Source organism: Battus philenor, unplaced genomic scaffold (genome assembly GCF_028537555.1).
Source record: "Battus philenor isolate CCGP_79_NKW_IND1 unplaced genomic scaffold, ilBatPhil1.0.hap1 SCAF_12, whole genome shotgun sequence".
Lineage (NCBI taxonomy): Eukaryota > Metazoa > Arthropoda > Insecta > Lepidoptera > Papilionidae > Battus > Battus philenor.
The window spans coordinates 247,355-273,011 of NW_027181674.1; the positions used below are offsets into that span (position 1 = coordinate 247,355).

Consider the following 25,657-nt stretch of genomic DNA (forward strand, 5'->3'; position numbering starts at 1 on the left):
AAGAAATTTTGAAAATAACTAGATCCTTCATCTCATTCGATAACCGCGGCACGGGAAAATTCATCTTTCAATTTGCCAAAGCAAGAGACGGTGTCGCTCTTAGATAGTTCATGCGAAAGCTTTGTGTAACGGCGTGGGTGTATTTCGACTACAGCGCGGTCGGACTTAGAGAACAAGTCGAACTGATGCTCCGGCACGCGAGTGTCTTGTGAGTGTCTTGGAGTAAATCGATTTGCGACGAGGCCGGCGTCGCGCGCGTACTGATAACAAAGGAGCAGCCGTTTAAAGTTGGCGCGCAACGCCGGCCCGCTGCGCGGCTGCCGCGCCGCGCTGCGATTTGATTCGAGCCTTTGTTTACTCAAACGGAGCGCGCCGGCCGCAGTTGAATCAACACACGAATTGCAAAGCACTCCCGTAACACAGGTTATTAATAGTATAACCTATTCTTTACAGTTTAACCCAAGTTACAGCCGGTCTATAAATATACGTGCACATGCACCGGCCGGGCGGCCGGCGTGGCGGTGCGGTGTAATGAGCGGTTTTCCTCACGTTTCGTTATCAAAGGTCCGTAGACAATCGTACGTGGCGTCGGGTGCCCGCGGCGGCGCGGCTGTGCGCTGCGCAACTTTTTATCAGCTACAGTATCGGGCCGCGGTTATGTAACCGGAGCGTTGGCGCCGTCCCGTTCGCGCGCGTCGCGGGCGCCCGGCGAGCGAGCGGGACGCGGCACGTTGCATTACATTTCGATCCTATTCTGTAATGTTTGGTCCAATCGCGTCGGATCTCGGCGTGTTCCGGTTCTTTGTCATCAATGGGGGCGCGCGTCGAAAGGGTTCTCCTCTCTGGCTAGAGCGGAGTCCGGCCGGCCGGCGGCGCTGGGGAGCCGAGCGCACGGCCGCGGCGCCAGTAGCGGTCGGGCGTCGGCGGGCGGCGGTCGGTGCCGGTGCGCGAGTGACATGCAGATATGGTCTTCGGGCGCGAGACGTGCTGCGAGCGCCTGCCGTAGGCGCGGCGCGTGCGGTGGCTGCAGCGGGGGCGGGTCGCGGGCGGCGCGGCGCGAGCCGGCGCTCAATAATGCTCAAGTTTCTGACGCACAAGCTGCGGACGCATTCCTTGAATGAGGAGAACGTTTCCGAGAAGGTGGGTGTCGGCGGCCGGGCCGCAGCGCCGGCAAATGGCCGCCCGCTCCGAGAACAAAGGAGCGGAACGGGCGGCCCGCGATCTATCCGGCGCCGGCATCGATCGCTGAGCCGCTGTGTTGGTGTTGCAGGTGGAGGAGCACGACTCCGGCACCGAGTCCGACGACGAGGCGGAGCGCGCCGGCGGCGCCGACACCGGTGAGTGGCAGCCGCGCGCTGGCCGGCTCTGTTTATCCGCCGCTCCTTTGTTCCTCCCCCGTGACCTTGACGCGACCTTCAACCCGGCAGCTGTCGCCCGCCGCCGCGCCCGCAGCGCAGAACTTTCGGGAAGCAACCGCGCCGGCACGTAAACACTAGCTCCGCACCGGTCCCGACGATACGTTTTCTAAACCGAGGTGTCGCGATTGCAGTCTCGAGCCCTGAGGTTCTCTTCTTGAAAATTTCGATCGGGTTCTCCGGGTCTGTCGGTCGGGCTTCGTAATTTTCCGTGAAAATTTTTTACCGGTAATATTTTGTAAGTCGGTTACATATTAACAATAGACGCACGTACATACGCGCGGGTCGCGGGATGACGTTAGGCAAGGATGCTGTGAATGAATCTTTGATAGAGTGGCCCCGCCCGCGTGGGGCGCACCACCCGGCGTGTGGACACGTAGTCTACGTCTCCGTGAACGTACTACGTGCCATTGATACGTAACACTCGCGGCGCACTCGATCGCTCTGCGGCCACACAATTGTAGGAACCGAACACGGCTCCGTGCACGCCGGCAAATACGAGTACACTTAGGTACTTTAATGGTCGGTGTCTGTCCTTTGTTTGTGAGATAGATGTGCTTGTTCTCTTTGGCAGTTATAGCTTACGATTTAAAAAGGCTGGCCGAGCGTTAGTGGCGTTTAGTTTAGATCTCTTTGCAATAACTTGGAAGGGTTTTTCGAATGCTTCGATTTAGGAACGTCTCCACGGATTGACGGGATTCGTGGCCTCTGAGAAAGGCCTTTGGGTTGGACTCTACTGGGCTGATAACAGCGACGTGTAGTTACTCTTTATATATTACTATCGATGCTTTGTTTGTGCGATTGCATTTACAGCTTTTCTATTGTTGATCATAGGTGTATAGACCCTAAAGTCACTAATGTATAGCTAAATAATTAATGAATGGAATTATAAATAATTAATAATATATTAATAAAAAGCGTTTTCAAAATTTAGACGACTGCTTCTTAATTATTATTTACAATTTGTCCCTGTAGAAGTAATGCCGGAAGTTATGTGCCTGATGCAATCAAGTTTCAGAGAGATTTAAATATTCAGGATGATTGAAAATAGGTGTAAAAGCTTCAAAGCTTTATTTCCTGTATATTCCCTTTACGTATAACAAATCATCCTGTACATGTGCGTGTCTGTGGATATGCACGTGTATATCACAAGTGATCGATAACGATGACCCAGACGCGGTTTGAACAAGCGAAGTGAAATGAAGTGAATCAGCGGGTAGCGCGAAAAGATTCAATCGCTTACGCAATTATTTACAACGCACCTACGACCACCGACTCGCATGGCGGTGCAACAACTTGCGGTGCGAGTTTTCAACATCCTTTTAGTAAAGGATGTTCACTCAGGTACAATAAAGAACGTTATGAATGAACATGGAAGTAACGCTTTCTGTGGCATGAGACAGGCAGAAAAAATAGAACTAAGTTCGAATTTTTAAATTTAAAAAAAAAACCTTTTAGTTGAAGTCACTGTAACTGTGTGTTTGTAACTAATACCGTAATAGTAAGCAAAAGCTCGAGTGCCCTTGCGTCCTAATCAACATTTCAGCCGCTGACTTCCACTCTTGGATATAAGCCTTCCCCCTTGATTTCTAATTAGACCAGTATAAAACAGCCTACATCCAGCGACCTTAACAAGTTTGTCTGTCAACCTTATTCTTTGAGGTCCTACGCTGGGCTTACTCGTCTGTTTTATCCACCTCAGTACCTTAAGGTTTCTGCGGCCTTTTTTGTTATATTGCTTGCCTATTGCCACTTCGGCTTGTCAATCCGCTGGGCGATCCTGGTCGTTACGCATCATTCCTGTATCAATCTCGTACAGAAATCCCGAACAATCGCCCTGTTCACATTTTGTAGAGGGACTATAAGCCAACGAGTTCCTAAGAGACCATGTCTTAAGGCCGCAAGTGGAAACAGTAAGCGAGTATCGAGTGAAGGCCCAAACCGAGCCGAGATCCAGTGAAATAAATGTAAAGGCTGTAGTTGAAAATCCCAGAGGTGACCTTCTACGTTGTAAAGAGATCTATGGTAACAATGACTAAGGCAAACGGTGACCTTCCGTGACCAAAAAAAATGCAGCCGCGAGGGCACCAACCAGCGCCGCCCCGCCGGCTATTCCAAAATCTAGATTCAGAAATACGTAGCCTGCTGACATATTTACGTTTCGTGCTTCGCACTCATTTATTACGTTCGTTTTCAGGTTTATAAATTTCTGATATTTTAAGGCTTAAAGTAAGGCGGTGCGATAACGAAAGATTTATATTGCCTTTAAAAGAATTAACGAATTGCGTTTCATTGATACGTACAACTCGGACAATTGATTTATTATCACCCAGTTATACGAATGAGATGTCGCGGACCTCCCGCCGGAATTTACTGTAAAATTATACAATTGGTAAGGTTCGTTACGACAATAGTTTAGGAGAATGAATTGCTCTGACTACTCGAAAAAAAGCAATACCTTATTGAGTTTCTTGTGGTCTCAAATGTGTTTGGAACTCATGTAGCCGTAAGTTGGCAGATGTCATTTCACGGGAACTTCAATACAGATATCTCTCACCGTATCCAACTCGGAAGGGCTCCGCTGAAACATCATCTCGTCCAAAACACCTCAATGTGTGAAGACGAAGGTCTCTGACCAGATTGTGTTGCCGGTGATTGGTTTTAGATCTGTAACGTGGCCGTTTACAAAGAGCTTTATAACAAGGATCAAGGTGACACATAGAGTAGTGCAGGGGGCTGTGTTCGGGGCTTCGCTACGAGGTGGTCAGAAATGAGGAGATCCGTAGAAGAACCAAAGTCACCGACGTAGCTCCAAGGGTTGCTAGTTTGGAGTAGCAGTGGGTGAAGCTGACCGCTGGGACCACCGATGGCCGTGGGCTTGAAAGGTTCTGTAGTGACGACGAGCCGGTAGAAGCGGCGCGGTCAGGCCACCAACGACATGATTAAGGTCGCGGGAAATCACAAGACCGGCCATCGTGGCGATGTTTGTGGGCGATTTATGCTTAACAATGGACGTCTGTCAGCTAATGTGACAATGAGGATTTGAGAGGAGCTCAGTTGAGTCTAATTTTATCACATCATAAAAGCACATTTGTAAGTTTTACTGATGTAAGCGTCAACACGGTACATAAGTGCCTTGTGCCGGTGCACGCTGTCAAGTGTCAGTCGCTTTGTCACAGTTATACGGACCGTGACAATCATTACAGGCAAATACAGGCAGCAGCTGTGCAAATACGAGCGAGGACACGGCCCTCGATATAACAAAGAGGAGATTGTTATAGATAAGACCATGTACTCCTTTGTATATTATTCTAAACGATATTTTACACAAATATAATTCTAGCCAGTTCAGCTCCTGCAAGATGCATAGTGTCTCGTTATATCGTATCTATGGGCGGATATACTATAATCGCCACGCTTGGCAGAAGGATAGGCGATCGCGTGGTATTATGGTACTCAGAGGACGCTGCTGTCCATCCTCTGGAAACCTATTTGCAGTGACTTTGAAAATTTTCATCTACGCTTTTACTTCACCTTAGTGAAGACTTAGACTCCGACTGATGCGATCTGAGAGCTCGTCGGCCTCCCGATCTGGTAAAATGTTAGTATGTAACGGCCTCAGCACGTCGGGAGCCCTGAACCTTTGCTATCTTAAAAGATTTGGGCTAATTGGCCTTAGTGCCATGACACTTCGAACCTGCGGAATCTGCAAATGCCATTTGGGCAGCGGGCTGCAGCGTGCGTGGCGAGAAATTACAAGCACAGTGATCGAGTGTTTGCCGGCACTCGGTTGACTCCGTGTTATCAGTTGCCATTCCGACCCCCCCCCTGTTCCCTGGCCCCCTCCCGCGCAGTCCCCTCCACTCATGTGACCTAATAAAAGTTGTTTTTAATCTTATAATATTATTATGTATGTACAGTGTTAATGTTTTTGTTTATTCACACGCACGGACCGCGACCGCCGGCTGAAGTAGTCCACCGCTGCGTTAGGCAACCGCTGCCGATAAACGCGATCCAGATAAAAACAATTGAAATAATAATTAGTGTAATAATAAATAATTATCAAGTATTTAAATTAAAAATAGATAACTTGTTTTTTTCCATGCGAGACGTGTTTTGATACGTACGACATACATATGTAGAAATGATGTGCGCACGCGCATATCTACAGACACGAAACTTGTCCAGTTTATATTTGCGTGTGTGTGAGAGCGATCTGCGTCCAACATTGGCACTGCCTTAGTATTAAAAATTAGAAATAAAAATTATTTGATTTTGGGGTGGAAATCTTCAGGGTCTAGGTTCAGGATCTGGGGTCCATGTCCTCCTCAGCGGCTCGGATATCTTAGTTCTAAACACATGCAGCCTCTCTGTTGTTCGTAAAATGATGAGTGTCTCCAGGATTATCCGTTATTTACTTAGAGTAACATTAACATACTTACCTTCAGCACCCTAGCTGTGCTAAAAAACCTTAATAATTCATTTACCCGAAATGTAACGTCACTGCCCCACACCTGCCAGTGGAAAAGAGAGGTCCCATTTGGAGCCATTGTTAAAAAATATATCCGTTATATACAAGACCACGTCCTAGTATTTACCTGTTGAAAATCACACACACACACACCTCATTTTATTTTATTTGGGACCAAATCGAATATGTAATAAGAATTAATCAAATAACAATGACATAGAAACTCAACATTGCACAACCATACACTAAGTAATATTTAAAAAAGGGGTACAGTGTAAAAAAAATAGAGCTGTTACTAATTTATAAACAGATAAACCTTATTATATTATAAAAATATTAGAAGGCAGACGAAACATTTACTTAGGAGATAGTTTGTTTAAGATTTTTTAAATTTATCTGAGTAAGTTTTCGTAATATGGCGTAAAGGAGCATCCACGTTCTACAGCACTGGTTCTGCATTGTTTGAAAGCGAATGTTTGCGACGCGCGACCTTACCCGTGTCGTTGCTCCCCCTAGTGGGGGCCGGCCCGCGCTGTGCCTGTATCGGCTCGTGGACCACTCCAGAACCTAAGAGACGAGCAATTCTTCGGGCTACGTCGGTGATCTTGGTTCTCTTGCGGATTTCCTCATATATATTTGATTTAATTTCGCTGCATTTCGATGTGTTATGTAGATATTTACATAATGACATATAAAAAGTTGATTTGGCACAAAGAAAGTATTAAATGCGAATGATTTTATTTCTTAGTCTAAACAAAACGAATAGCGGTCATATATATCTGATAAGTCGTATACTCAATATTTCTTAAGTGGGACGCCCTTGACAGATTATGGTTATCATTTTACCTTAGCAGCGTTCTCTCTTGCACATTGGAGAATATCTATTGCTCCATCGACTTGGTCCGTAAAGACTCCACGAACAATTATGATATCAGTTAATTACACTGGTAATAGTAACATTAGTCTCTCGGCAGCCCTCGTGTCAGAATTCAAAACGGGTGTTATCGACGAATGACAGCCCAAGCCAAGGTTCCCCCTCAAGGGACCCTTGATTTTAGTTACCCCATGGAACGTTCTCGGCGGCCTTCCATATCCAGTAAAATAGTATTATCCAGCGGCACGTGCCGAGGTTCTCCCTGGAAGCCTACGAGCTTCGCTACTTTAAAAGATATCTTCGGCTAAGCGTCAACTGCAAGCAGTAAAAGTTCGGTCCAATAAAAAAAATGCTTACACCACGCGCTGTGAACATTACAGAATGTTTCGTGAAAAGACAGTGGAAGTGGTACCAATGGTCATTGCTGACCAGTCACACCAGACATTTCGAGTTACAAACTCTCAGGCCAACTCTCTCACAGGCCCTGAGAGAAACAGGGGACAGATATAGGATCGTATATATATGGCATATAAATAACAAGCGACGACGTACTGAGCTCACTCTGTGTTTGGCACTAATCGGTTTAACATAACTCCTGAAGATGCCCCGTGGCAGGGCGAAACACGAGTTGAGTGATTTGACGGTGGTAGTTGTGTAATTCGCATTGTTTGCCGCATACACATTTATCAGCGGGCTGGCGGGCGGTGCACTTTGTTGCACGACTACCATTGCATGTGCGGAAGTGGCTAAATATTGGTCCTTTTCTTACTTTGGATGGACTTCCGCAAGGTAACGCCTGATTCAATTAAATAGATGTAGTAGTCGTCGGCCGTAGTTACTCTTTCTGGCAACTTCGAACCGGGAAACTAAAAGCGTATAGAAATAATATCCAAACCTCAATCATTTATAAAGATCTTGCGCAGAGTCAGTGAGTTCTCAAAGCAGCTAGCCCTAAGTTTCTATAAAGAGATAGCCTAAGCACGTTTAGCGCTCTCCTGTTCCTTATGATTATATTTGGCGAAAGCATTGGACCATCACATAAAAAGAATAAGTCCAGTGCTCAATTATGTCTAAGGCGGCTCTAAGGCAGATCGCAGACGGTCGCGTGCGCTGTTTCTAACAAGATTGCAGGCTGCCGGTAATCTCCGCCGGCATGTGAGTAAGCAGATGACTTCGGCTTAAACTTATTTATTTACCTGTTGCTTGCTGACTTGTTTAATATCAGTTCAGGACATTGTTATTTCAAATATTTCTACGTACAGGGCGATTTCTTGTAAGTGTAAAAATTTTTAAAGATTGAATGTTTAGCTCGTTTTCTTTTTTCATTGTCAACAATCACCCTGTAACTTAGAATATTTTTCCATAAGAATGCTAATTCTGACATTGCAGAGTCTAAAGGGACAGAAAATAAATATTAATTGATTTTAATATGTAGTAATCCGAAATTTTAAAACGCTTTTTGTTATTAATTATTTCCGAAAACATTGATTTTGTATAGGGTGTGTGATACATTAATTTACAGGAAATGAGCTAGCTATACATTTACCCTTGCTCTTACACCCATAACCAATCAATGTTCGTACATATTCGTCGTCTAACGAAAACCATAAATATCAAAAACTGTTGCTAACATTTTTTCCAATAGTTAAAGTACTTTAAATTTTATTTTTCTTGTTCAGCTTCTCCATTGATACCGTCTTTATATCCTCAATATTAGCGTAGCGTCTTCCTTTCATAGAACTCTTCAGGTGGGAGTACAAAAAGTAGTCACAAGAGACGAGGTTTCAGGAATACGGTTCATTAGTGCATATAAGCACAGACGTGTCGGCGGGGACTTTATCTTGAAACAAAAGTCAGTTTTTGTTCTTTCGCAAATCCAGATGGTTCGGCCGCAACCAGCGACTTCTACTATGATTATGTTATTGGTCCACCTAACAGGCGATCTGCCACACAGCGTTTACCTGGTCGTGGTTGCCATTGTTTCGTTTCAAGGTATTGAATCAAAATGTTCTTCCATAAAATTTTAATAATTTCTGATGCTCGCGGCACATTTATACTGAAACAGTTCGTCGGATATATCTCATTACAAAAGATAGATGGTAAACCAGTCTGTGTTGACATAACACGATAGTCGAGTAATGCTACCGCTTCCTTAAGCTTTTGCTTCAAGCATCTTCTATTCTAGCATCTCGTCGTACTCTTTTTGCTACGTCTTCTGGTAGTACTCGTGCGCTAGCTTCTTTATGTATAACAACTAGGCTAGCCTACCGTCGTATTTCTTCTGCGCCAGATTCTCGTCGTTCCTTCTGCAAATGCACGATCATGTCGCTGTTACTTCATGAGTAGTGATTCCAGCGCTTGTTCTAAATCATCCTTTTCGGACTTGACGTTTAGCACGAGAACAATAATAGATCTTTATCTGTGGGTGGATACTCAATTCAACTGACACTATCAGACTTGGTACTGTCTTCTGGTTTCGCTATTGTGATTAAGGCTATGGACTCACTTGAGCTATCTTATTTAATGTCAACTTATTAGTATTAGATTCTCTAGTGGTTCTTACCCGTAGCCAACCTAGACCCGCTTGGTTAGAATGACTTACCTTCAGACGCTCTCAGATTACTAGTCAATTTGTGTAATAGGACATGGAATGAATTAGGTACCCAAGCTATTTGCCCAGCCTTTGGAGGACCGCGGAGCCTGGTTTGTAAGAGACGCCAGACCAGTTATTCAGAAAGGCATCGACGCGCGAAAACAGCTCCAGTGTTTTGCCTATACGCGAACGCAAATGTATTAGAAAGTAAATGACCCCGTGCGAGCGGATGCACTTGCAAATTGCGGTCCAACGGCGTGCAATTTTACTGCTCATGCGTTCGACTGAGCGCTCGCGGTGCGTGTTGGGGAAACTCCATAGGCGGGATGCAGCTTTTAGCATACGCCTTGTTAGTAAATGGAACGAGTGAGAAAACCTGGTGGTGACCAGACAGTCTTACTGGCTTATGGACTTATTAACGTGGTTGATATTTTTTTTATTTTTTTTGTGCCCCTGTCTTTGGTGGGACAGGGACTTTATTGGCAATTTTATTTTTTCACATAATTTCTTATTTTCTCTCTCTTCTTTCATACTTTACCTTCTCTTTCGGTCTATTATCCATCTTTCATGCTACATTTCTGCTTCCTTTCCCTTTTGCTCTGTTCATCTATCATTCTTTCCCTCTTTTCTTTTTACATTTTCAATTTACAATTTTATTACTTATATCCTATAATTATTTTCTATCACAATTTTATGTATCATTTTGGTTCTATTATGTCTTTTTTTATCTATTTATCTACTTATTTACTGTGTTTGCTTTTTGTTTATTTCTATCGCACTTTTTGCGATTTTTTTGCAGAGGGATACGAATGACTGTTTATCTTTTCCGCCTAAACGTGGTTGATATTATAAAGTATATATTTTATTTAAAAACAAGCAACTGTTGACTTTCTAGCAAAGTTCTTCTCAGTTGATGAGCATTCTGGGCTGGTGGTAGCGTACTACATATTATCTCAAAATTCATTGTTATCTTTTAATTTGAATATAGTTATATTTTCGTATAAGGAGGATGTGTGGGTGATCGCGGGTATTACAGAGTTGTGAGGTGGGGAGGGTGGAACAGTCCAGCTGTGCACATGCAGCGTGTTTGCCCAGGTGACTGCGCGATAACGCCGCCCGCTGATAGCGTCCGCTACACGGGAGCTTCAAGGCCGGCCTTATCGGGAGCTCGCCGGAATATTCGTGTTGTTGAGTTTTCATACGACCGTGTGTAATCTCTCCGCGCCCGCGCTCCCGTGTCCTTACGGGTTATCGATGTCTATGGGTTGAAGGGAATATTCGATAAGAAATAATTAATGTACTTTATATTTTTATATCATAACATTCGCTTGTGCAACCTTCAGCCGTTGGGATCGAAACGTTACCAAGTAGAGACAGTAATAGAGGCGTGGGTAATCCTGGGAGGATGTAGTTGTCAGAAATTCGGAGCGTGAATGCAACACTGTAATTAAGCCTGATTCAAACCACGGCGCAGGTCGTTGCGTTATGACTTCCACCGGATTGTATTCAGGTTGAGACTCAATACACATTTATCCTTGCCATATAAGGGTGTTCCGACGGGACGAACATCAGATTAGTTGATATGTTTTGATTCTAAAATTGAGTAGGTGCGGGCAAAATTTCACATATTCTTCTATAGTTAATAAGGTTTCTCCTACTTGGTGCGTGGTGGCGTCGCTAGTATGCTACGAAGCTATGTAATCCGGTGTTAAGTTATTTTTATTAATACACCTGGAAGGCTTATATTGTGTTTTGGTTTCCAGTATAACACTACCTAAAAGCCTAATACTAGTTAAGGCAGACGTTTTCAATATTTTCACTCGCGACAAACTTTAACAACTTGTTCAGAAGTGTTTGCCTTGAAGAAAGAAGAGCTGAGCAAGAGCTGTCCGTCGTGTTGGTGCCGCTTCACAAAGGATGCGCTTGCAAGTGAACAGTTCAACAAGCGCGGCGTCGACGGCCGGCGGTGGCGGGGCATGTCCGTTGCAGCGCCGGCCCTTTGTTCCGACGGCTCGATAGCGGATTGTGGAGTTATCGCGCGTTACGTAAGGCGACGCCCTATCGCGTTTTATTTTCGGATCCATATCCGTTTGTTTGTCCTGTCGGCTAATCTGCGAGCGCGCGGTATCGTGACGTTGATAAGGATAAGCCAGACACAGTGACAGCGTTGTTTTTATATCAGAAAGGTGAAAAACAAGTATGCGATCCCACCACCGGCTACCAGCGCTGAGAACAAAGAGCCGTTAGTTCATAATACGATTTATATTCATGTCGGCAGTACTCCTCTGATGGAAACCCTATCGGCTTCTATTTATATTGTCCAAAATTCCGGAAACTTCGATCGAGCCTCGATGTTCAAGTGTTTGTCCCGATTTAAATGCCGCTAAGTTCTCAGATCGCTTAGATGGACACTTGAAGTAACTCACCAGTCATCAAGTCTGCAGAAGCCCCTGACTCAGGCTGGTACTCAATCGCAGATACTGGACTATCTTCTCTTCAACTTTTTCTAATCCATATCTCGTAAATGTTTGCAAGTGGAAGGACAGAAATGTCAAGACCCTTAATGAGAAGTAGGGCGACGCGACGCCGCGCCGCGAGCTCGCAGCCGCGGAGACATCGTCGCGAGTCATGAATTAATCATATCACCAAAACCGGACAAATTAATTGGCGTCGGCTTCCGCGAAACAGCGCGCGTTCATTCCTAAGGGCTGCCGTGCGCGCTTTTAATAACTCCGCGCGTTGCCCAAAAAGCGGTCAATCAGGACTTTCGGGGACAACCAGTGGAGTGACGGGAACTTCGTGGAGCTTTGCGTTTTGTAAAAAATCCGATTCACAAGACGAGGCAACCGCTCGGTGAATGAAGTCCCAGCCTTCGGCGTTTCCTTAAACGGTGCGATGCCGGTGCCGGCAAAAAGCACTGCGCCATACATCGCTCGTTGAAGCCGCCTGGCCCCCCGCCTGCCCCCCGCCTCCGAAGTAGCGGCCATGCGAACCCGGAGGCTCCGGGAACCGGTTCTTCCCTTTAACCGGGCGACGTTACATCGATAATTGATTTATGCGTCTCCGTTGCTCGACGCGTGTAGCGCTCGATCGGTTGATTTTTTTCTTGGCAACTTTTTCATATCATCACTCTGTGTGCAGTTCAACTAGATACCATTAATACTCAGATAATTGGTTACAATAATACATGCGCTCCGGTACGTGTCCAAAAGTTCAACTAGATGATGATGTTGGATTCGTTTCAAACTAGACATAGTTCTGCTTAGTTCTCTGAAATAGAGATTAGACCATCCAGTGTCCCGCATCTCGAAGTTCTTTCTGACCAATAACATAATACCTGTATATTATTAAGCCAATTATATATATATATATATGTACAAACTGGCTATCAATTTGGTCCCCCCCCACTAGATGGACACAACGACACGGTTAAGGTCGCGGCACGTCGCTGGGAGTGCTGGGCTGGGCGTGCGCAGCGCGGACGAGACCGGCCATCGTGGTGATCTTTGCGGGAGGCCTCTGCCTTGCGGCCAGCGTCTATCGGATCATATGATGATGATGATGAATCAATCTAAGATCGATGCCACCAGAACCGATTCTGACATGTCGAATCTCACCGGATGATTCTTGACATAAGCGTGCACTAATTGTTTGGTTTACCAAAAACAAACATATATGTAAGTCATGTGCGTATCATATGGTCAGACTGCACGGTGTACTTGCTGCAGTGTGAGGTAGGACAGCCGGTGAGGTCAGCTCCGATGCGAACAATGCGCTGACCCACGCGCTGACGTCTCACCCCCTCCACCCGCCGCGCCCCCTGCCGCACCCCCGCCGCACCCCCGGCCGGCCTCCGTCTGCGACGTAACGTGTTGCTGTTCGCGACCGACACGTTGCACACGCGATGCGTAATTCATACGAATAAACAAGCCGAGGCGACCCTCCTCTCTCCAGCTTCCGAACCTCTGGCCGTTGTTTCGACAAAATCAAAATATTGTTTATTCGAATAGGCACTTTCGAATCGCCAATCAACATAAATCGTCGGCGTTGTTGTACCTTCAGGAAGCCTCCGCCGGCTCGGAAGGCAGTTCTGCAGAGAAAAGCCTGCGAAGAACTCAACAGTTGCTCTTTACAAATATAGTTTTACAAAGAGCGCGCGACAATAATTAGCTTTATGAGCACCAACAACATTGTTAATTCCACGCATTAACATCAGTTTAGTTTTCTTCGATACAATAATATACTTTAAAAAAAAATAGTATTAATTTTAAATGTCTCCAGTACCAGATTTAAAATTGATTGTATAATTTTATTGCACTTACATATGCTTGCATAGATGTTTTAAGAGATTGTAAAAGTGACCACAAAAATTCGTGTGAGTTTATTTTGTGCTCTTCTTAGATCAGGGTGCATTTTGAACCCTTATAAATTGAAGTTGAAGGATGCCATTATTGGGAAATTCAAATTGATTCTAGTTTCTATCAAATTAGGCTTCACCGCCGTTCTTCTCATGAAGTATGCAAGTGGTCGCTGTAAATGATTCTACATAGCCATTGTTGTTCAGATGAAAGAAATAACTTCGTACTAATAAACAGCGATGTCCTCACCTCTCTCGGTGCCCAGCACCCCGCGTCGACCTCAAATGACAAACTTTCTTGACCATTTCGCAAGTCCGAAACTCCGCCTCGAGGTTTTGTTCCGGAAATAAACACCGCTCCCCCGAATTACGGAGCGCCGGACGAACTCCCGGGGAACTGTAACCGGTTTATTTCAGTTCCTGTTTCTAAGCATCGGTTCGGCTTCACAATCGAACTGAAATTAGAAGAAATTTCGAAAGGGTTGTCGCCGGTCGCCGGCGATTTCGTAAAGTTTTTTGTACGGATTCTCTGTACTGTGCTCGAATTTTGCCTTTGAAACGACTTCCTTACTTACTCAGAGTTTATTAGTCAATCATACATTGTAACATATTTTCAAAATTACCTTTTTTAACGACAAGCACTCTGAGATATCGCAGAGTTTGGTGACAAATCACCTGGTCAAAGGTGGAACACTGAGGATTTAAGCGAAGCGCAGCTTAGACTTCTTTGCAGTAACTAAGCCGAAGGACTCCTTTGGGAGACTGAGACTTAACAGGGAGACCAATAAGCTCTTATGTTACTTAAACGGATTTACCATAAAGTGACTGGGAGAAGTCTCTCAAGTAGGAATACCTACTTGAGCTGTCACTCGAATATGATTGGGTATACGAAGTATCTCGTATATAAAGATGATAGTCTCCCGTCATCTCTATTTAATAAATATTTAAATTAGCAATCTCCTATCCACTTCGCTTCGCCTATCTTTTGCATGTAATTTCATACATTCCATTCTTGGTGATTTTTAAGATGCTAAAAGAAATATTTTGGTGTGTTATACCTATAAGAAGCTGCCCTCTTAACCCTCCTTGCGGGGCGCTACCAGCATTATTAAAAAAATTTAAATCTCTATAATCCATAAATCTAAAAATTATACAACGAGTTAGTACATAGGTGGAAATCTGTCGGCAGTGTGTTTAGACATGCTGTGCGGGGCTTGCCGGTTCGTGGTCGCCACCTCAGATCACTATGACTTCAGTGACCATCAGTTCTGCGTGACCACCGCCACTTCTTACTTTCGCTTGCTAATCCGCTGGGCTACTATTACGTTCAATTTAGAAAAGAAAAATCCCGAGCATTGCCTGGTGTACGGCTCGCCAAGCGACTGCGAGTGTAATGTCTAAGCATGTGTATTGACCACCTGTCGTATTCCAGTCACGTGGGCAGTCGAATCTGCGACCAGTTCAGACAAGTTTGCGCAAAAGCTATACGAACTTTGTAAATTCACTTCTATACATTATTAGACGACATTATTTGCCTTATTTAGTGTTGGCTTTGCAAATAAAAAGTAGTAAAAAACGAGACAACTTGGTAAGTAGCTTATTAATTGTTCCGCTGTTAAGCATGTTTGTGAAAGTTATCACAAAACTAAACACATCGAGTTTCTTGTGGGCTCTTCTCACATCAGGGTGTGTTTGGAATCTTAAGGCATTAACAATTTGATTCTTGCGTTTGAACACTATGGATCATCATAGCAGACATGACCGCGCACCGCGTCAGTCGACAACGTCTCTGAATGAAACAGACCTGTTGTTTTGATGGACCATCTAATCAGATGACAAGGCAGGCTTCTTGAAGGCAGCGCCGACGTCGCACTTAATTACTGCGAGTGTATGTAGCAGTGTCAAAGATCATAGCAACGCGGCTGCAGAGGTTGGCGTCGGAAGGCAGTGCAATACGAGCGGGTCATTGACCCGGCGGTGCAGCGCGCGGTGGGGAGCAGGGGGGGAGGGAGCCGAGAGCGACCCGGTCACGGCCTCCGGCGTCTCACTCCCGCCTACTTGCACTTTTACATGTTGCACCGCGTATCGATGCAACTCGCAGACGACTGACTCACTTGCAGCCAACTCTGCGTTACTCGATCAACGTTGCAGCCGTATGAGCTTTAACTGATAGTGACTCGTTGCTGATTCAGCCTGGCCACGTCCCTTGACCAATCACGTTATAGTAAACTGGAAAGCTGTGTTCACTGACCACGTAAATAACAGCATCGTTTTTCACGACTACCTCTTCTGTTGTTATTAATAATATTTTATTTAACTAGGTTTTTTTTGGTGAACTATTGAAATTTATTGTATGATTATTCTGTTTATAAAAGAGTTTATGATTTTATGGACCTCAGGGTACGGTACAATAAGCTTATCTTTATTACTAATTAGCACTACTTGCTTTGTGTATTTCGCTTTTTATTATATTAATATTAATAACACACGCAGATGAGGTTTATATACAAATAGATGCTTAAGGACGTCAACAGGGAAGTACATGGTACCTACTTGGATATAACTTATTGAATTAAGTTCCTCTTTAAGACCTCCGCAACTCGTGTGCGTGCGTTGACTAATGCGTTCCTCTTGTCCGCAGGCGAGCTCTGCGCCGACGTTGTCATGAAGTGGAGTGAAGCCGCCGACGTCAGTAAGTACCGCCCTCTTTGCCTCTCATAATACACTGTGATTTAAAGTAGGTGTTTATTTGCTTTCAATTAATCTATACACACTGCATAAAGATCAATGATTTCAGTAAATGTAAATGACGTAATTAAGGTTCCAAATTTCAATAATTACATTTTTAAAATATTCAATGTTATTTATCTGTCGCATTCTAAAAGAAAAAAAATTAATGTAATATTTTTTGAAAGCAGTCACTTTATTTCGTGTGATAAGAAACGAGTAATTCATTCACCCGTTTTAAACATCTTTACATCTTTTTCAATCATCCTATATACGCATTGATAACAATATCAATGAATGTTTCTGAGATTTTAAATAATTGGTATTTATGTTAAGAGTTAAAATGTACACCGCTTTGCAGCGATTACTCGACACTGTTTCCGATTCGAATCCGAAAGATGGGACCACGTGACCCTTTGGGAAACCGTTCAGCTAACCGAACCTCTTCAAGGAAATATCTACTGCAGAATCTTTTGATGAGTTGCTCACGGAGCATTGTCTGAAACTTTAAATAAAATAATGTAGATATTAATGTATAATTTAGTAAAAGTAATAATATATATATAAAATTTAACCGTATAATTTTATATTTTAAAACACTGTCGTCTATCAAATAGACTTATATCTCCTAAACTATCAGCGCTCAGTGATATAAAAAAAAACACCTTGTGAACAAAACATCCTAGCGTTACAAATTGGAATTATTAATGAAAATAAATAACTCGAACGGAGCCTCCCGAAGGGACCCTCGACTCGCAACCTTGATATCTCTACTGAATTAAATGAGCCCTTGCCATATTACCTTTTGAATTCATTTCGGATTACGTTGAATCATTGCATACATTGATATTTATGACATACATATGACTTATGATACTTAGATTATTTTTCTTAAGTCTTATAACTTATCAATAAACAAAGTAAATTCTTAAGTAAAAAAATACTTAAAGCTGACAATGTCACAAATTTGCGACCGCGCGACCTACGGCTGTTAACAGCTTTAACCATTAATCTGTGGTGTATGTAAAACAATTTTCCTCTATTAATATATTCAAGCAATCATTATATGTTTCCTGTCAATCAGAACACTGCTATAGTATTATTAATGTTTGTTCCACGAGATCAATAGAATCCGGCTTATTATCATTTCAGCTATAACTGTTGGACACCTATTCCATAGATTTCCAATAAAACCTATTTAAAGCCGCTTGTATCCAGCGATTTCAAATATTAACAAAATCAAGGTCCTTCTGGGCTATCGTACTCTGCGCTTACCAGCCTGTCCCCGCTATAGAACCTTAAGGCCGCAGCGGCTATACTATGAGTATTGAAATTCAAGGCCAAAGGTCGCCCATTCGTAAGACACATCTTAATGAACATTTAAATACTTGTATAGAAACCGTATTGCCATTAGAAGTAGGAGGAGATCCAACACCCTGGCCAGTATATCAATTCACTTATTTTCATAAATTTGTTTTTGTCGCCAAGTTGTTGTTTTCCCTGCCAGTGGCCCGGATGCTACTCAGTATACAAACGGAATTATTTGGCAAGCGCCTTAGTTACGCACGTACTGTGGGAGTACGCGCGTAGTACAATCCACTGAGTGGCGTGGGCGTGGGCATAATCGCACGATCTCTAGTTTCACTTGTGAACAGGTGATTACGAATTTCGCATGGCATATTATTTTTTACTGTAAGGAGAGAAAATCGTACTTTCTAGAAGCTAACAATTGTTAGTATTAATGTACTACTCCTTTATAGTTATTACACTAATAACCAATCATATATATATATATATATATATATATATATGTATAACTTTAATGGGCGTGCAAGTAACAATTTGTGTATTTTTACATTTTTAAACCTTCTTTTATCGGTTGGCAAAGAAAGCCTGTCCTAGCATGAGAATACGTTACATCACGCAGACGGCTGATGCATGTAAACGCATCCTTACCTCGTTATTACTAACTAATGAGATATATTGCGTGTTTCCTAGTATTAACCATATCTGGAGAACAGTAAAGATATTTAAGTGTTTAATGACCAGTAACTTGATGAAGGCTGCGATTATGCTGCAGTCTGTGGCCAATTGTAAAGTTATTTTCACTTTAACTTGACGTTAAGATTTTATATTAGAGAAAATATAGCCTTTAAACTCGGCTAAGTGTTGTGTATTAAAAATAACGATTATTTCGCACCGCATCCAAATATAAAATAACGTTATCGCGTTTTTATTTGACCTAACGGTGTTGTAGCAACGGCTTCGACCCGCCATTAATTTTTATTACATTTATTTAAGCAAAACTTATAACTTTATGCGCTGATCAATTGACCCCGAAGGAAATGTAAATAAGAATGCATATTGTAGTTAAAACACTGCAAAATAATGTTCATATCTCTATGTCAAATTTCTGTTTAGTTAAGGACACATAAATATGGGACTAGAATCCTGTCACAGAAAGCCATCAAAGGTCTAAGGTATTTTTACGACAATAAAGCATACTTTTGATAACAAGGGAAATGATTGGGGAGATAGTGGAAGGGAACACGAGGCCGCAGTCTCATGCACTGGTCTGAACCGCGCTCGATAGCAGATTAACCAAAGCAATAAGCATCCTCGAAGATCAGCATATATTGCGTAACACGGAACGCGGCAATCTTTCGGTGCAATACGGTGAAAATGGGGTAGCATTTTATTTTAACACTATATGTACTTGAGGAAATTTGTATTAGAAGTACGAAAGAAAGTACGTAATGATAAGTAATCCAGGATATAGTGGGAGGAAAGCGACAAACTGGTAGGCGAAGGATTAGGTTAATGGCAGTGTTTCCTAACGCGGGCTCCACACTCCACAGGGAGGCAATTTGAATATGGAATCAATAACTTCTCATAGGAGGCGTAAAACTTTAGAAAAGCTTAGGTAAGACATGACAAAAAAGAATGAGAAACACTTGTCGAGGGGAATGATTTGGTATCAAGATTTCTGTGCCACGCTGCCGCTTACAAAACAACATGATCATCGCCAACATTCTAGAAAAGGTACAATCGAGAGAAGTACAATGATTTAAAAACTCTGGATACGCGTTTACGACCTATGAACTTCCAGGGCATTGGGGTGAAAGCTCGTTCTTGGGATCAATTTGCAGTACGACTAACCATTACAACTTATATACAGAAGCAGCCTTTTTTGACCGTTTTTGTACATCATCATATAGCGCAAAGAGGCGTCGGTGTTCTAAAGTGGACACCACAGACAGGCGAGCTCAGTATAGAACGTCAACCCACAAGATGGATAGACCACCATCTTAAGGTGGTAGGGCACCGGACGCAGGCTGTTTTAACTGGTCCTTTTATAAATCTACACGGGAGACCCAAGACCATCACCGGGGCATTACAACTAAAAATCTCTTCGGAGAGTTTTCCAGAAACGCATGGTTTAGCTGACCATTTACTAGCGCAAAGTTGAATGTCATGCTCACGTACTTGGACATGACGGAAGAGTTTTTACGTTAATAAACGTATTATCAGAGAATCAACGAGGTTTTAAATGGTCACCGCACTATTTCAATTCATCATCAGCATATCAGCCGATAGGCCCCTGCAAGCCAAAGGCCTCCACCCTGAACATGGACACGATGATCGGTCTTGCGCGATCCATCTAATGGTGGACGTACGCACGTGTCTACTGTCTATATGAGTTAAATAAAAATAAAAAGAAGTTTCCAGAGCTGACTGTCACCTCTGTAAATGAAGAGGAAGATGTTTTTGCTAGAACGAGTCTAAATTTCAGTCCGAGTTTGAGTTCGGGCCGTGAGGGTAGAACGAAGTGTGACGTCAGCGGCGCGCGGCTCGCTCGCATAATTTGGCGCGGGCATCAGGAAGCGAGTATTTTTACGCGTCGCCATTCATACGGAAGTGAGGGTGGGGGCGAAGTCCCCGGTGCTCCGCTGATGGATTGCGTCCAAACGCGACGCGACGCCGGCCCGCTGCCACGCGCCACGCTCTAATGCGATCAAAGCATTTGCATTTATAACGAAAATTATGTCACTTCAACTTATCTTACTACTTTTTTCTACTTTGAAGTCTGACATATACCGTCAGACTTGCACAGAATAAAAGATACATGATTCGATGTTTCGTCTGGCAGGTCTACTGAAACCCAGCCGCTTTTGTCTAAACTCTGCCCCGTTCTCTTTCACTAAAGCGGCAATTTATTTCTCGGCTACTTAATTTCTCGCTCACAATTTTAATCGATCCCATGACCTGGAAGGTAAGAGGAACCAAAATCCAATATTCGGTGTGATAACTGCCATATCTCTCTTTCGCATCCCCCATATAGTAAGTGTTTTGCGCTAAAGACAGTTCAGAACGACTATACGTCTACCTAGCACTACAATGTATCCGTGTATGTTGCTCTCTCTAACATGTCACACATGTGTGATGTGTGTATTTTCTACAGAAGATAATAAAATCCGTAGATGTTAAGTTTAAATTTAAGTTTGAATATCGAACGTCTTAGATAAGGAAGGAACCGTTGGAACGTGACGTCAGCTCGGACGCAGTGTACGGCGCTGCGATACAAAATGTCCGCGACAAACAAAGTCACAGCGCGGTGAATATATAACACTTTGTAAATCGATTCTATTTCTGAAAGCAAGCGTTGGGAAATTTCCGTACGGCGGAGCACGCGCGCCGGTCGCAGCCATAACACGCGTGCCTATTCACCGGCGGTCTGCGAGCAACCCCACGCGAGCTGGTAACGTTCAACAGCGAGACGCACAAGTGCTAGCTCACGCATTCTAGGAACACTCGGCTCGGTGTATTGCCTCAGGCGACTTGTTCAAAACTCTAGTAGCTGTAATGTATTTGTAAAAAAGAATCATATTTTTTTAATTTCATACACCTTTTTTTAAATACGTTTCCAAATATTTTGTAAAATTAGAAAAAATCATGAAAATATAAGGACTATTTAAACTTTTGACAGTTCACGAGATTTAAATTCGAGTCTATGTTGACCACGATATCAACTTATTTAATTCACGTTTGGTCAATACATAACGCGATCACTCTGAAATATGTTAAAATGATTATTTTTTTTTTCTATTAGAATGCGTCAGGGTCAATAACAATTGAAGCAAAGGTCCCCTTTCGAGAGCTCTTACACAAACTCACTCTACGGAACGTCCTTTGACGCGACCTTGAAATTTGACAGATTTCCTATCCAGTGGAATAGGAAAGGAACCTTAGTGCTGTTAAAAAGTCTAGACAGAATGCTTTTACGGCTCCATAAATTGGCAAAGCTGTAAAAGTCCAACGGGAAAATAATTCGCAACAAAAATAAACCTCTTTAGTATACATGTTATCTGTGAGCTTGACGTGGCTGTATAAAACAATATAAAGAGAGGAAACGAAACCGGTGTAGCGCAGCGTGTGTGTGCGTGTGCGTGTAGTGTAAAGCCAAACGATTGATTGTTTTGCGGTGCTCACAGATCTGTCGTGAGAACGAACACGCAACATTTGGAAACTGAAATCGTCTTAAGGAAATTCAAAAACATTCACCATCAAAGCGCGCCACCCCGTGACCCGAATACCAACTGGCCCATTGACTTAACAATAAACAAATTCGTTCGTATGTCTTCTTTCTATTTTTAATATAGCACGAAACCACACAAAAGAACCTCTAGTTTAACTGTTATAAAATTTACATTTAATCGTTTTAATTTTGTGTCATCATTGTTGACGTGCTAAAACAAGTTATAGAATAAATTAATTTTAACTCTCCGTTTTAACATTATTTACTTTTCGTTCTAAACATTTGTTGTGTTTCAATCTGGTAGTGAGTTGAACTAATTAGTTCATTTAGCAAATACCTCAATCGCGAGTCTGACGAAGAACTTCACACAACACTCAAAATATATTTACGATAACATTATATATGTACATAAAAATTCTTATAAAATTATACACGTTGCGATCTACACCAAAATAATTTAAATAGTAAAAATAAACTTGCCGTACCCGGCATAATGTCTCACGTATTCGTAGTCAATATACACGACACGGGACTAACAAACTACCAAACGACGCGGTATATTTATCTCTAAGTAAATTCAAGAAATTAACTAAGCACAGGCTCTTTCAAAAGGAATATAACTCTATTTCAGAATATCTTCACGAATAAGATGTTTCAAAATTAATTGTTCTAATTTTAAAAAAAAAAAATTACAAATCCTACAAAGTTTATTGTTGTTCATAATAGATGGCGCGCTACGAACCAACGTAAATTCGATTTTAAGCTGACGATTATAGATAATATTATATAATATAATAAATCTATTTCTACTTTGTAGATATAAAAACTCAACAGCAATCGAATTATTATCAACATCGCTTCGCTCCCTTTTACAACAACTAATTAATGTATGTTTTTGTTAATAATAAAAATGTGGTCACAAAACTGTTAATACTTCTAAAAATGAATATCCGTAGGTTGGACAAAAGATGACACTTCTTTGGGTACTTACGTATTAAAACCACTGCGTAAAGTTAGATTCGTTATAATTTTGATTAGTTTTATTAAAAAAAAGTATTTTATCGCAAATTCATTAAGTGTAAGTTGGCATTTAAAAGCCGCTAAATCTGTAGCTACGACGGAGTCAACATATAACGTATCTTTATATTAAATTTGATAGAAGCCTGGTAACAAATATTGTCATTATACCCGGCCGCTGTGACCCGTATAAATTACTGCAAAGGAACAGTTTGAGTCTATATTAAACTCGAAGTGTTGCAGAAAGCGAGGCAGTCAACCTTTGCATTCGCGTCGGCGGTGTTGACAAACAATGGCGTGTTGTTGTAAAAGGCGTTGTTTATCGGCAGCCATGTTGCGGCGTTGCCGCTGCGCGCGCGCCGAATTTCGGATTACATCATGGCGCAAAAAAGCGTATGCCCGTAATGGTGGGACGCGGGGCGAGAGGTAGGGGAGGTGGGCGCGGGAGGGGCGACCTTGGCCTTGCGGGCGGCCAAGGTGAGTGGTGAGGCGGTCACACACGCGCGACGCACAACGCCTACCTTTTGGAAACACTGTGGTCGGCCACTGGTTTATACAAATCATGGATTTATGTTTGTAATTTTGACCTCTGTGACTACTTTACTAACCTAATTCTCGTATAGTGTATGTTAAGTTAATAGCAATATTACACGACTATAGTAGATTAGTAAAACCTTTTGAACATATCAGCGTTATACCTACGATAATATCTGCTCCGATCACTTCTTGTACTACATTTTCGTATAAAATTACCGCCGCTTGATTAATTAAAATAATTGTAGCGACTTATAAGTTTGCAGCGTGCATTAGAACGCGATGAATTATTCTCTTAGCAAATATTGTATTATTGTGTTGTAATTGATTTAATGATTATTACCTATCTCCGTGCGCTCGCGCTGCCAACGCGACGCGATATCTCGTCTATAACTAGAATGTTTAGTGCAGTGTCGCTGCCGTCGCTCGGCTCACACGACCACGTGGCCAGTTTGTACTTTCTAGAAAATTCTCTTTTACCACTACAATATTAAACTTAACCTATAGCATCTTAATTTCCGACAATTATCTTAACCAAACATGTTAAATCACTTTTCCGGTTTTGTTTAGATATGTGTTAAAAACATATAAGTGGACTTAATTAAACATGTGATATTTAATATAAACTATAAAGTTAAATGCAATATGGCCGCCCACAAATAAATATATGTATAAAATATGCCAGCTGCCGTTATCATTTCTATTTGATTTTCAAATATTCGCAATATTAGATTTTTAATACAGTGTGTTGGAAATCGTATATTGTGTCAATTTTTTTTCATAATTTTGTTTTCAAAATAGGCGGATATACAAGAATCTTAAAGAAAAAACCTTTGAGTGTTTATTTTGACTCAAATAGAAAACTTAAAAAAAAGTTTCAATTACGGATTTATCATTTTATTCGGCGGAAACGGCGATATATCCATCTTCCTGGTTTTATCTAAGTTGTATCACATACAATGCGTATGAAATAGGTTTAAATTTCCCAATAATTAAGCCTGCGAAAATCAGATTTATATTTTATGAAAGCTCACTGTTCCCGCAAAGGTTTCCCTAAAGTAGTAGAATGCAGACATTTTGAGTAGCACGGCTCCAGAGATTCCTCCACAGATTTGGCGGATGGATGGGATCTCAACAAAGTTAATCGGGTCTCATTTACCTATTTTATCTTGAACAATAAATCTGTAGGAAGCCTCGTATTTATACACAGCCATAGTATTTTACAAAATAAGACACATTAATATGAATTTTATTAACTTATTTTATCACTTGAACACCATGAAAAGAATGTCAAATTGATAGAAACTAGAAACAAATTGAACTCCTTTGTAATGACGTCATTCAACTTAAATTATACACTACGAAGGCTCCAATCGCACTATGATCTACATTGTTCTATTACTTAAACAAAAGTTTCATTTTTATTGTTATTGGACGCCTTGCTCTACTCTAAAGCGGTAGAGACAATACACAACCGGTTTTTGATCAAATATAATTCTATTTGGTTCTGTTCCCGCACGTGAGGCTTCTATTTACAAAGATCACAGATATCCGCAACCACTGTCGAATATTAACTTTTGGATTTGGCATTTGCAATGCGGGCGGGTGCTCACGGTGCGAAATCGTGCGTGCTATCTTTAAACATAAGCGTCTTGAATAGATGTAACATTGACTTGAAGTGATTGCTTATGGTTGCAAAGGCTTTAAATGTATTTACATCTATTTCGTTACATTAGTTTATTTTTTCTATTTGTAGCCAACAGCTTCTGGCAGTATAAAGTCTGCATATAGTAGACAATAATAAATTTTAATATGTAGTAATCCGAATTTCGAAAATTCTTTTTCTATCTAATTATTTCGTTAATTGTTATTTCTGAAAACACTGATTTCCGAATAGCGTGTAACACCAATTAACACCAAATAAGCTATAAATTCACCCTTTAAAAGTTTTTACTTTGGAAGTGTTTTTAGAATCTGTGACGACTTTTTTGCTTGCTTAACATTGAACACTCAATATTATAGTTCATTATAATTTGATTTTATTGTGGATCTATATAACATATGTTTCGTGTAGCACCATACGAGCCATCGTCAACTATACTGGTTCACACATGTTCGTAACGGAGCCTGAAT

At 42.1% G+C, this 25,657-nt stretch overlaps 1 protein-coding gene across 1 annotated transcript in view; it reads left to right on the forward strand.

The window, feature by feature from the left end:
* The first annotated feature begins 584 nt into the window (after positions 1–584).
* The window catches only part of Reph (Regulator of eph expression), a 67,269-nt gene continuing 42,196 nt past the window's right edge, over positions 585–25,657 (forward strand). Inside the window, exons 1-3 of the mRNA XM_068776415.1 lie at positions 585–1,140; positions 1,271–1,337; positions 16,352–16,402. Coding sequence (XP_068632516.1) covers positions 760–1,140; positions 1,271–1,337; positions 16,352–16,402 — 499 coding nt within the window. The 5' untranslated portion in view covers positions 585–759. The remainder of the gene's footprint in view (positions 1,141–1,270; positions 1,338–16,351; positions 16,403–25,657) is intronic.